General features: G+C 32.0%; 7 protein-coding genes across 7 annotated transcripts; 5 read left to right on the top strand and 2 right to left on the bottom strand.

Moving 5' to 3' along the window:
• Window positions 1–239: 239 nt before the first annotated feature.
• On the top strand, window positions 240–1,066 carry cubi_02961 (uncharacterized protein; the record flags this gene model as incomplete). The annotated part of the gene is made up of 2 exons (XM_029019972.1): window positions 240–304; window positions 355–1,066. The coding sequence occupies 2 exons, from the start codon at window positions 240–242 to the stop codon at window positions 1,064–1,066; spliced, it is 777 nt and encodes a 258-aa protein (XP_028875973.1).
• Window positions 1,067–1,988: 922 nt separating this feature from the next.
• On the top strand, window positions 1,989–3,577 carry cubi_02962 (RNA binding protein; the record flags this gene model as incomplete). The annotated part of the gene is made up of 2 exons (XM_029019973.1): window positions 1,989–2,356; window positions 2,602–3,577. The coding sequence occupies 2 exons, from the start codon at window positions 1,989–1,991 to the stop codon at window positions 3,575–3,577; spliced, it is 1,344 nt and encodes a 447-aa protein (XP_028875974.1).
• Window positions 3,578–3,772: 195 nt separating this feature from the next.
• On the top strand, window positions 3,773–4,714 carry cubi_02963 (26s proteasome regulatory inactive JAB domain-containing protein; the record flags this gene model as incomplete). The annotated part of the gene is made up of 1 exon (XM_029019974.1): window positions 3,773–4,714. One exon carries the CDS (start codon window positions 3,773–3,775, stop codon window positions 4,712–4,714), a length of 942 nt encoding a protein of 313 aa, XP_028875975.1.
• A 155-nt stretch (window positions 4,715–4,869) lies between these two features.
• cubi_02964 (cap methyltransferase) lies at window positions 4,870–6,888 on the top strand (the record flags this gene model as incomplete). The annotated part of the gene is made up of 1 exon (XM_029019975.1): window positions 4,870–6,888. The coding sequence occupies one exon, from the start codon at window positions 4,870–4,872 to the stop codon at window positions 6,886–6,888; it is 2,019 nt and encodes a 672-aa protein (XP_028875976.1).
• Window positions 6,889–7,040: 152 nt separating this feature from the next.
• Window positions 7,041–9,413, top strand: cubi_02965 (DNA replication licensing factor MCM5 like AAA+ ATPase; the record flags this gene model as incomplete). The annotated part of the gene is made up of 1 exon (XM_029019976.1): window positions 7,041–9,413. One exon carries the CDS (start codon window positions 7,041–7,043, stop codon window positions 9,411–9,413), a length of 2,373 nt encoding a protein of 790 aa, XP_028875977.1.
• A 25-nt stretch (window positions 9,414–9,438) lies between these two features.
• On the bottom strand, window positions 9,439–10,233 carry cubi_02966 (uncharacterized protein; the record flags this gene model as incomplete). Its single annotated transcript, XM_029019977.1, has 1 exon — window positions 9,439–10,233. One exon carries the CDS (start codon window positions 10,231–10,233, stop codon window positions 9,439–9,441), a length of 795 nt encoding a protein of 264 aa, XP_028875978.1.
• Window positions 10,234–10,623: 390 nt separating this feature from the next.
• On the bottom strand, window positions 10,624–12,234 carry cubi_02966x5 (coatomer complex delta chain; the record flags this gene model as incomplete). The annotated part of the gene is made up of 1 exon (XM_029019978.1): window positions 10,624–12,234. One exon carries the CDS (start codon window positions 12,232–12,234, stop codon window positions 10,624–10,626), a length of 1,611 nt encoding a protein of 536 aa, XP_028875979.1.
• Between the last annotated feature and the right edge of the window lie 139 nt (window positions 12,235–12,373).

A 12,373-nucleotide genomic window follows, 5' to 3' on the forward strand; every position in this document is an offset into this window, starting at 1 on the left:
AAAATCTGGGGCTCCAATTCCAACAAAGAAAAACTTGAAAATTCTAACTAAGAAAGATAACTTAGTAACTCCATTAAAAAGTGAAGCTGCTGATTCAATTTCAACAAAAAATATACTTAAAAACACACCAAAAAAAGATAATTTATTGCCTTTATTAAAAGAGGAAGTCGACATTCCGATTCCAGCAAAAATCAATTTAAAAATTTCACCTAAAAAAGATGTAAAAATAGTTCCGCTGAATGAAGAAACTAATACTTCAATTTCATCAAAGAATATACTTAAAATTCTACCAAAGGACATCTCAGTGGATTCATTAAAAAAAGAAGTTACTGGCCCTATTTCAAGAAAGAATAGCTTTAAAGCTCTGCCAAAGAAAGGCGACTTATTAACTTCATTAAAAAAAGATGCCACTGTTCCAATTATAACAAAAAGCAATTTGAAAATTTCACCAAAACAAGACGCTTCAGTAGCTTCATTAAAAGAAGCTAGTACTTTAATTCCAACAAAGAACAAATTAAAAATCCCACTTAAGAAAGATGAATTAGTAACCCCATTAAAAAGTGAAGCTACTGCTTCAACTTCAACAAAAGATATACCTGAAATCATACCAAAAAAAGAAAGCTTGGTAAACCAGCTGAAAAAGAAAGCTGTTGCTTCTATTCCAGCTAAGAATAACCTTAAAACCTCATCAAAGAAAAGTAACTTAGTAGTTTTATTTAAGGAAGAGGCTTCTACTCAAATTACAACTGAGAGTGACTTAAAAATTCCACCTGAAAAAGATTCCGCAATACTTCCGTTGAATAAAGAAGCAGATACTTCAATTTCAACAAAGAATATCCTTAAAATTCCATCAAAGAAGGAAATCTCAATCGTTACATTGAAAAAAGAAGTTATGGCTCCTATTGCAGCGAAGAGCAAGCCTAAAGCCCCACCAAAGAAAGATACTTCAGTAGTTTTATTGAAAAAGGCAGTTATTCCTCCTACTCCAGCAAAGAGTAAATTTAAAATTCCACCAAAAAAAAATTTAATGACTTTATTAAAAAAAGAAGCTGATACTTCAATTTAGATAGAGAATAAATTAAAAAATCCACCCAAGAAAGATCTAACAATTTATTGAGATAGAAAATATGTAAATAATTAACAACGAAAACATTAAATTATAATTTTTCCATTTGAAAATAATTCGAGTAATTGGTCTATAGAGTTAAGGCAATAAAAAGTTTAAAAAATTATTATAATAAACTTTGAAGAATATTTATATTAATAGATATTAATAAAAAATATAATTCATATATAGAAGATTACTAGTTTTATATAACACCAAAAAATCAAATATTTCTAAACAAAGGGGTTTTATATGAAAATATAAGCTCTGGCCAATAATTTTATTTGAAACATTTTCTTTCAAAAAAGAGATTTTTGATGATATTAAACCCTTTTATTTTGGAATTCCAAGATGTAAAACTGGAGAATTAAATTATTACTGATTGAAAAGACATTACACATAAAGTTCTTTAGGAGTTTAAAACAATTATTAAATTTTAAAAATGAATTTACTAAAAATTGACCTTTTTTACATAGGAATTACATACTCAGGTAAATATCAAAAATAAAAATACAATATTAGATATAAAATGCTGTTATTTTGGACCGTTGGAATGAACATAAATTCTATTAAGCAGTTAAAAAAATTTTTAGGGATAGATCGGATTAATCTAATATTATTAACAAAATTTAGAGAACGTAGATATGTTTCTTAACACTAAATGAATTTGGTAAACATTAAAAATTGTTCAAAAGTTTAAATTGATTTCTATATCCATTTTCTTTTGCCCGGCAAACAGCAAATTTTGAGTAAAGAAATGTAATTAAAAAAAAACAGAACAAGTGTATCTACTATAATTTTCTATTATTCTGCCTAATATTTACAATAATTATTAATTCAACGTTGTACGAATATTCAGAATATATTTCTAAGTTAATTAGAAATGCAGGATGAATTTATAGACCAAAAGCTGGAAAGTGAGTTGTTTTCTATTTTGTCTCCTGAACTTTTAAACGAAATAATGATGGAAGAATTTCCTCAGATAAGACTAGGGCCTTCTGTTTCTCAAGTTTTAACAACCTTGACAAATGGTTTTCTTCAAGACATAGTTAAGAACTCATTTATAATCTCTAAACACAAAAATAACCCCGAAGTTCAAGCCGATGATATACTAGTTTACTTAAAAATAAAATATCCTGATACTAGACTAGAAGAGTTTTGTGATACAATTTCACGGAGGAGAGAAAGCAAAAACGGAATTAGCAATTTAATCAATGAGGAAAATACAATTTCAAGTAGTAATGGGCTGCCGTTAATTAAGTTATTTAACACAGAACGATTTAAAAGCAATTCAGAAATAAATAGAGAAATCTTAAAATAATTGTGTGAAGATAATTCCGTAAATAATTGGTTTTAAACGTTGATAAACAAGCGGCTCTTTTCTTATATTATTTATTTTATTAATAATTCAAATTGACGTCAAATATAGAGGAAAGAAGAATCAGCCAAAGGCTGAAACAAATTAATATAGCAAAGAACAGCATTGGGTATCAAAGATACACATCAGCAGTTAAAAAAAATGAAAGAAAAAAGGAGCTAAACTTCACTTGGCACCCTTCAACGCCAGATCCATACTTGAATACAAGTAAGTCTTGCTTTTCAGGTAGATTGAAAGAATGGAAATTAAGGCTGCATCTTTGGGGGAACCTTGATGATTTATCATATAATTATATAGTTGAAAATAATTTAAAATTCCCACCCGGAGGAAATTTGAACTGTTGCAATACAATTAATTATATTAAAAGTATATTAAATAATAACAATAACAACAAAGAAGATTTATCATTTGAATTTATTAAGTTTTCTGATCTCAGAATTTCTCCAATTAGTTTTTCAGAGAGAAATTCATTAAAAAAAACTATAAAAACAAGCAAACAACAATTGATGTGTGCATCAAATTCACAAATGAACTCTATTTCATTGTCCGAAAAAATATTGTTACCAAAAATAATCGATTGTAAGAAAAGTAATGATATCATGGACTATGTTACTCTTTTTATTCCAGATAATTACAAAGGTATATTAGTATGGAAATCAAGTAATTTCGTACGCCATTGCGATATTAATTCTGCAGCAAACAAGTATCATAGTAAACTCACAGAACATGGTTTATCTCTTTTTAAATTTAGCGAAAGGTACAATATAGATATATTGGGAATGGCTCAATATCCGAATGATGGTTATTTAGAAAACATTCGCATAGAAGCATCTAATTTTAAAAGAGGGAATAATGAATTAGGCAAGTTAAGAGGCGTTCCATCTGAATGCATATATAGTCTAGTTAATTCTCAAAAAACAATTAGCCACCGTTCTAGTAAAGTAATTCTAACTCAAAATAAACTGTTTGGTTTCAGAGAACGGGACATATTTAAACCATCCTTTTCTTATCACCCTTGTACTATTATATATTGCAAGATTTTAGACAAACTAAGCAGAGAAAATTGCAACAGCACTCATTTTGTATTTGAATAAACAATTCGTATTTTGCATTTTAATCTCAACAAAATTAAGAGCGGGAACATTTTCTGAGAATTACTTAATGAGGATAAAGAATTTTATAGGGGGGCTGGGTAGAATTGAGGGGATCTCTCAAAACTACTGGAATTAGGAATTCCGTATCATCACAAATTTTTGATCTTTTTAACCGAAATTTCGGGGTTTTTACGAATGTATCAAAGCGAAGAGCATTTTAATATTGCATTGGGGGATGCAAAGACAAATCCAAATAATAGAAAAAAAGTTGTTATTCACCCAATTGTATTATTGTCGATTGTAGATCATTATAATAGGGTTGCAAAGGGCACTTCAAAAAGAGTCGTTGGCACATTGCTAGGAGAGCTTCATAATACAGATGAGATTCATGTCACAAATAGCTATGCTTTGCCTTTTGAGGAGGATTCAAGAGACCCAATGGTTTGGTATATAGATCATAACTATCATGAACAGATGTATTTAATGTTTAAAAAGATTAATACAAAAGAAAAAATTATCGGTTGGTACAGTACCGGTCCTAAAACTAAGGTTGTTGACATTGATATCCATGAACTTTTTAGGAGATATTGTGCTGACCCATTATATTTGATTGCCGATGTAACTGCCAACGATTTTGAATATTTGTCCAACCCAATTAGCGCATATTTTTCAATGGATGATCCTAACAGTATCTTGAGGAAAAAATTTGTACATAATCCATGTACAATTGGTGCGTTTGAAGCAGAAGAAGTTGGGGTGGAACACCTATTGAGAGATTTAAAAAACACCTCGACCTCATCTCTTGTTTCGCAAATTTCAGACACAATAAACTCTTGCAAAATACTAATCTCTAAATTGCAAGAGTCTAAGATCTACTTTAATGACATAATAGAAGGTAAAATACCCCCAAATCATGGCATTGTCTCTATTTTTCAAGACATTTTTAACTTACTTCCGGACTCCAGCGAACCAGAGATAATTTCCGCGTTTTCCAATAGGTATGCGGATATGATTTTAACAATATATGGGATGAGTTGTTTACGTTCTGTGCTTTCTATGCATGATCTAGTTAATAATGTTTCTGAGAATAGGACGGCTTTCGAGTTGAGTATGAGAAATTGTAACTCTGACTTTTAGCAAATTTTAGAATGATGATAAATTATATATTTTGATATGAATATTTTTCGTTACAAAATTTATAATTATTTTTCTTGTTTAGTTGTATTGGCGCTATTAGACTGTGCTCTAGTAAAGAAAAATAAATAAAAAAGATTTGATGAGTTGAATGGTAAATGCCTAGGGAAACAAGTAAAATTCGGTTTCTAACACTCTCAAGGAGATCTAGCTTGAACGATGCTGTCAAAAATTTTATTATTCAATGCAATAGCCATAGCAATCACGAAATAGTTGCAAAGTTTGGAGAAATAAAAGGTTATTATTCCAGAATGAACATAAACTTGCCAGTTGCATGTGACTGTATTCTTGAACAAGGCTCTGGTGATTACAAGTTTGAAGAAAAAATTGGAAGAAAACAGCAAAGTTATTTGATTGAAAGAATTATCCGTGCAAACAGAGAATCATGGCAGGTTGCAGAGAAAGTTGCTATTGATTTGTTTTTCGAAGAAAAATACTCAAATGGAATAGTTACTATTGATAAGAATGGAGACAAATCTTCATTTTTTGAGCTAAATCTCGGTGAAGTCGTTGTTTATAAGCCAAAATCCAAGATACATTATAGTATAACTGGCATTTCGAAGTCAACGATCGATGAGCCTAAATCAGATATAACTTCCTTTAGAAGTAAAAAAAGTGTAATTAGCTGGAAATTTCAAAGGAAATCAAGCAATGCATATCCTTTTTGGGATTTGAAAATAATCAACGTAATTAGTTTATCTGAAAAGAAGCGAAAAAGGGAGGAAAATGATGATAAATACAAGAAATCGATTGAAGTAAGTTTACCAGAGAGCCATTTAAAAGAGGAAAATGAAGATGAAGATGATGAAGAATATTGGATGGTATACTTGTCGGGAAATAAACAATTAATATCAAAACATGTAGACTTATATAATAAAGGGCAAATAAATGGATTAGATAGAATCACAAATGAACTGATATATAATTCGTCACTAATAGCAAAGTATTTGGATGAGCCAATTTCGACTAATTCCTACTCTCTCTATTCTCAAATGAGTTATTATTACCCAAATTTTTTTGGTGATATTACTACTTCAATTAGAGCACATTACAATATGAAAAAGATACAGAATGCTGACTATTCAATTATTGGTGGTTTAAGAAAGTATAATAATGAAATAAAGAGAGCATTGATAGATCAGTATTTCGAAAAGCAGTTAAAATATAGGCAAAATAGACACTTAAGCATTTTGGATTTAGCATGCGGACATGGACAGGACATATTAAAATATAAGGGAAAGAAAATAAATCGTCTTGTTGGAATAGATATTTCCGCAGAGGAGATTTCTGAGGCAAGACACCGTTTGAAAACATACGAAGATTCTTTAAATTTTTCTGTTGAATATCATGTTGGAAATCTACTTTCAAGAACAACATATTCGAAAATATTGAAAAACTACACATTTGAAATAATTTCAATACAACTCTCAATGCATTATATGCTTATCAATGAGGAAACATCATTTGAATTCCTGAAAAACGTATCTAACTATTTAAAACCTGGTGGGTTTTTTATTGGTTCCACTATTTCTTGTGACAATATATTCTACTCTATGAGACACAACTCAGTTAAGATAAACCTTAATGAAAGTTCAGAAGACAACAACGAGACTGATGTAAACTTAAATAACAGTACAAAGTATGTGAGTGGTAATTCAATCTACAAAATCTCATTTAGTTGTGATGATTGGCGCAAATATTTTTCGGATGATGTAGATTTAGAAAGAGGAATTCAACTTTTCAGAACTGAATGGGGCATCAAATACGACTTTTGGTTAATTGAACATATCAATCAATACGAATACGTCGTACCTTGGGAATCATTCTGTAACCTTGCAAGTAAAGTTGGTTTGGAGCTCATCCAGTATTCAAACTTTCCAAGTTTTGCTGAATTCACACAGAGGAACTTTCCAAATATCAGGTTTTCTAACTGGTTAAATAACCCCAAGAATTCTGGGCTAATAACTCAACAAGAAACCGAAGTATTTAACCTATATTGTGTGTTTGCTTTCAAAAAAACCGAAATTAGCAGTAATAATTTAGAAGAGCAAGTGATTAAAAATGATTATTCAATATGTAAAAAGTTGACTTCAGGTTTCAAAATTAAGAAATATTAATACTTATATCTTCAGCCTTTTACATAATTATAATTAGCGCGATTAATGCATTACCGCCTTCCCCACACAGTTATTAAACTTAAATATAGTGTTGCAATACAATCCGGCAAATTAAATCAATTAATTTGGTACGATTATCTAGCCTTTTTATCATGCAAAGTTCAATTGGAACAATTTATTACAGCAACCCTCCTCGAGATTTAGAAAAGGGAGATTGGAACGGCGATACAGTAAATAATACAACGGATTTGCTTTCAGCAGAGGAATGTAGAAATAAATTCAGTAATTTCATAAAAAACTTTAATCAAAGTGGAGATTATATTTATAGAGAAATGCTAATAAATAACGTTTCTATTGGTGAATACACACTTAGGCTTGAGCTTCACCACCTTAGTATTGACGAGGTTTCTTGCTCGGAAATCGGAGAACATACAGAAAATGCCAGTTATGATGGGAGTCTTATAAATGGGCGTGAAAATGACTCTGAAAACTTCCATAACGGTGTCAGGAATAACGAGTTATCCTGTTTAATTAAATGCTTCAAGAATGCGCCACTAAAATACATTCCAATTTGTGAAGGGGCATTAAAGAGAGTTTATTTAGAACTAGTGGGAAAACATAAAAAGGAAATAACTGAAGAAGAGATTAATCGTTTGGTTCCAGATATACAATTACAAATAGTCTCTAATCAAGAGCCAACATTAATTAGGGATCTTAAAAGTAATGTTATGGAAAAGCTAGTCACTGTTCCTGGAATTGTTATTCAATCTTCAAAACCTCAAAAAAAAGCTTCTAAACTTAAGATTTTATGTCGCCAGTGTAAGGGTACCAGAAACATAGCTATTCCTATTTGGCGCCAAGGTACAATACTACCAAGAGTTTGTAATACTGCCCCAATAGGTGAGGCACCAAAGTGCCCATTAGATCCATACTTTACTCTTTCTGACGAGTCAGAATATATTGATATACAAAGTATGAAGTTCCAGGAACTTCCTGAGCATGTTCCTACCGGAGATATTCCTCGACATATATCATTACATATGACTCGTGGGCTTGTAGACAAAGTAATTCCAGGAAATAGGCTTTATGTTGTAGGTGTGCTTTCTTCTACAGATAAGGAATCATCGAAAGTTCACTCTAATAGTAGAAATGGCTCTCTTAGAACTTCTTATTTATATGTCATCGGCGTAATGAATTATGGAAGTAATTGGTCTAGTAAAAACACAAAAACTTTAATGAGAAGCTCATCAATGAGTAACCAATACAATGAAATAGAAGAGTTTCGTCGCATTTCGTCTTTACCAAATATTCATGAGCTAATTGTTAACAGTATTGCCCCCGCAATTTATGGGAATGAAACAATTAAGCAGGCTATAGCGTGCTTACTTTTTAGCGGAAGTTCGAAATGTTTACCTGATGGTAACCGAATAAGAGGTGATTTAAATATTTTATTGCTTGGAGACCCCTCAACAGCAAAGTCTCAGCTTTTAAAGTTTGTAGAACAGGTTGCCCCAATTTGTATTTATACATCTGGTAAGGGAAGTAGTGCCGCCGGTCTCACCGCTGCAATTGTCAGAGATCATGCAAATGGCGTGTATGCACTAGAAGGTGGAGCTATGGTACTTGCTGATGGGGGAGTTGTTTGTATAGATGAGTTTGACAAAATGCGTGATGACGACCGTGTAGCAATTCACGAAGCTATGGAACAACAAACAATAAGTATTGCAAAGGCGGGAATTACAACCATTTTAAAGGCCAGATGCTCTGTATTGGCTGCTGCAAACCCAACGTTTGGGTCTTATGACGATAGTAAAGACCTAACACAGCAGCATGACTTCGAGTCAACTATTCTATCTAGATTTGATCTCATCTTCTTATTAAAAGATGAAAAAAATGTTGATAGAGACAGGCTTATAGCTTCGCACATTGTTGAATTGCACTCTGGTTCTAATGGAAAGACAAATGTTAGTAACTCAGAATCCACGGGATCGCTCCAGTTTGAGTTACTGCAAAAGTATATCAATTATTGCCGAGAGTTTGTCCACCCACGTTTATCTCTGGATGCTGCTGCTATATTAGAAAACTTTTATGTTCAAATAAGGGAGGACAATCGTGAAAAGACGAACAAAGCAAATAAGGAGAGAATACCAATAACGGTAAGGCAATTAGAAGCCATTACTAGAATTGCAGAAAGCTTTGCAAAGATGGAAATGCAGGTCATTGCAAACGAAAAACATGTTGAAATGGCTATTAAACTATTCAAAAACGCAACAATAGAAGCAATCAAATCAAACATTCTGTTACTTGACAATTTATCACCAGCAGAACAATCTGCGATAATTGACGCGGAAGTTGCCATAAAAAATAGGATTCCAATTAAGGCGAGAGCAGGGAAGACTACGATAATTAAAGACTTGGTGTTAGTTGGATATGACCCATATTACCTATCAAAAGCAATGAAAATCCTCATCCAGAAGGGTGACTTGATTGAGAGATCGGACTTCTCTATATTCAGGGTTAAATAGTTCAATGGTATCTTTTATAATTTTATTATCGCTCATCATCTGAGGATTGGAATTCAAATTTGTACGGGGCACCTTGAAAAGGACTAACCGTCATACTGTTAGATGATGAAACGGTTATATTAGGATTATAATTAGCATCTTGAAAATTCCCTAACAAATACGGGGGAAGACTTGAGTTGTTTTCCATAATATGTAATGCTCCAAAATTATTTAATTCCTCTATCTGCATTCTTCTTGCAAACTCCTCATCTGAAATGTTTGCGCGAAAAGCATTAGAAGTATTGTCCTCGATTTGTGATATTCTACCACGGACTTCAGTATTAGCTTCCACATTTAATGGAGTATCCATGTTTCTGGACGATCTGTCACGCCTGTTTCGGCCTTTCTGTTTAGATAAATGTGTGACTAGTGAATTTGTCCAAGACTTGAATGAGTTAATAATCCCTGCGGCAGAGTTCGAAGTGCTTTTTGAATTCTTCGAATTGTTTATCTTAATTTTGTCTACCTGGGAAATAGTGTCGTTTCTTACAGTACTATCTAGTGGGGAATTAGTTAAAGATTCACTAGCTCCATCATGAATCTTATCCCTTTGTTGCGCTGATTGATTCCGATCTATATCTAATTCAGGAGATTCTGCAAAACTATAGTTCAATCGACAAATATCTCCAGAAGTTAAGTTATTTCTCTCATCACTAGAATTCTTATGTGTTTCTGAAGAAGATGAAGTGGGGAAATTTTTTCTATAGTTATTAAATGAGTTGTTAGATTCGTTAGCACTTAACCCAGTCATTGTTTCAGTGGAATTACTTAAACGAGACATTTTTTTATTTGAAAGAATTGATTTTTTTTGATTAAGATACTTTTTCCTTTGATTCTCTCTATATTCAGCTATCTCCGATTCAATATCATTGTTTGATTGATACTCTAAAGATTAATTTTAAGTCATAATAAATCAGTGAAAAAACGATAACTCACTTTGGCTTTCGTGCATATTTAAATAAGATCAGGGGGTTATAAGTTAAGGAATCTCACTTAGGCATCAGCTAGCTATTTAAGTAAAGTGATTAAAGAAAATTATCTAATTGTTCGTTCTGTGTACCATTGGCATACATGAATAATTTCCACTCAAAACAATGTCTTTTCGGCGCCAACTATATCATTTTATCTGACCAAGGTATACATTGAAAATATAAAGTTAAGAACTAAATTATTATTGCTTAATACCTATATTATATTTGGCAACACAATGCTTTGGATTTACATGGTTTTTGTCCTTCATGATTCCTATTTTACAAACAGGTTTTGATGTAGATGCATATAGATTAATTGGAAGAAAATCAGATTGGCTTGTACTAAATTCAAGCGTCGCAGTTTCCGAAGGAAACAACCGAGGAACTTCCCAAGAGTAACTATCTTCATTTGTCTCTAATAGTCCTATATTAGTGCTGTGTGCAGAAATGGATGTCAACGGAATTTTTAATTTAAAATCAGTAATTGATTGTGAAGGTTCAATTTCGATTGTGACATTTGTGTACCCATTCTCCGTGCCAAGAGGCCAACAAGAAAAAGAGAATGGAAGCTCAAACTGATGATTCTGAAAATTAGATGATGGCCTCCATTTAACGAGCGGCATTAGTGTATTGACCGGCAATGTACAATTGATACCCTCCTTTAATGCTAATTTTCCAGAATTTTGGAATTTTTCTTTATTAAGGTTTGGATGAGTCTTAAATTGAAACCTTGGGTCTTCGGTTATTGAATATTCGGGGAAAGTATCCGAAGATAAAGTAACTTGAAACGTTCCCTGAATTTCAATTTTGGATTGAACAGTTCCATCTATATTTAGCAAAAATTCAATTTTCTCTTCAATTAATGAACAATCATCCTCAAAATATATGGGATTTGGCATACTTTTCATGTTTTCTTGCTGCTCAAAATCCGAAAAATGTTTTTCTCTCATTTTTAACGGTGAATTAACATTTTGTTTTGACTCTGTGTTTGGTTTCTTCTTCCCAATAAGCATTCCTCTCCCGGGAGCATTTATTGACTGAATAGAGGTGGATTCATTTGAAAACATCCCAAATGTGCGGTTGTTACTTGCTAAATCAGAGTCGGAAACCTTTGTGTTATCACTCTTTGATATATTCCTTATAGGTCCAATTCCCACCGACTGAGCTATTTTTCCAACTCCAACAGATTCAGCGAAAGCCGCAATTCCAGATAGTGAAGACTTGACAATATTGTTATTTGTGTTGGCTGAAGTGTATCTTGACTGACTAAATGCTTCATTAGTTGTTCTCTCCTTATCTAATCTGTTTGCAATATGTCTTCTACGCTCCTTTTCTTCATTTTCCTTGTTTTGTCTTATCAACTTATGCAGCTTTTCCTCCTGAGATTCCATTTCAAGACACGTTTTTATTTGACTCAAATTAATTGATTCTTTATACCCAAAAGATATTATTTCATCAAAGGCAAAGATAACTTCAAAACAATTACTTGCAATTAAATCTTCCGTTATTGGAGGAGGATTGTTGCAACAGTCGTATAATACTTGACAAAATAGTTGAAGAGTATCCATATCTTCAATAATATTTGAATTGAGGGGTGTCATCAAGATTAAGTAAATATTATCAATTGCCTGATAAACAAACCTAATGTTATCAATCTCCATATAAGTGTATTCATTGCTTAAACGAAATTGCTCAATTTGTTTAATAAATCTATTTAAGTAGGTTTCAACATCGCCTCTTGTCATTTCAACAAACTGTCTAGACAAGAGGATTTTTCTATTACTCACAATTGATGCAGAAAAAACTACCATTGCGTATAATAGTGGTATTATTATTTAAGATGTTCAAAAATTCCGGTATTTTCTTTGAAACTCCTTACTATTAAATATGATTTCTACGAAATAATACCAATGCTATTCCGAATTTTTTACAACTTTTATGTGAGGGTAA

The sequence above is a fragment of the Cryptosporidium ubiquitum genome, assembly GCF_001865345.1.
Source record: "Cryptosporidium ubiquitum isolate 39726 chromosome Unknown contig_18, whole genome shotgun sequence".
Lineage (NCBI taxonomy): Eukaryota > Apicomplexa > Conoidasida > Eucoccidiorida > Cryptosporidiidae > Cryptosporidium > Cryptosporidium ubiquitum.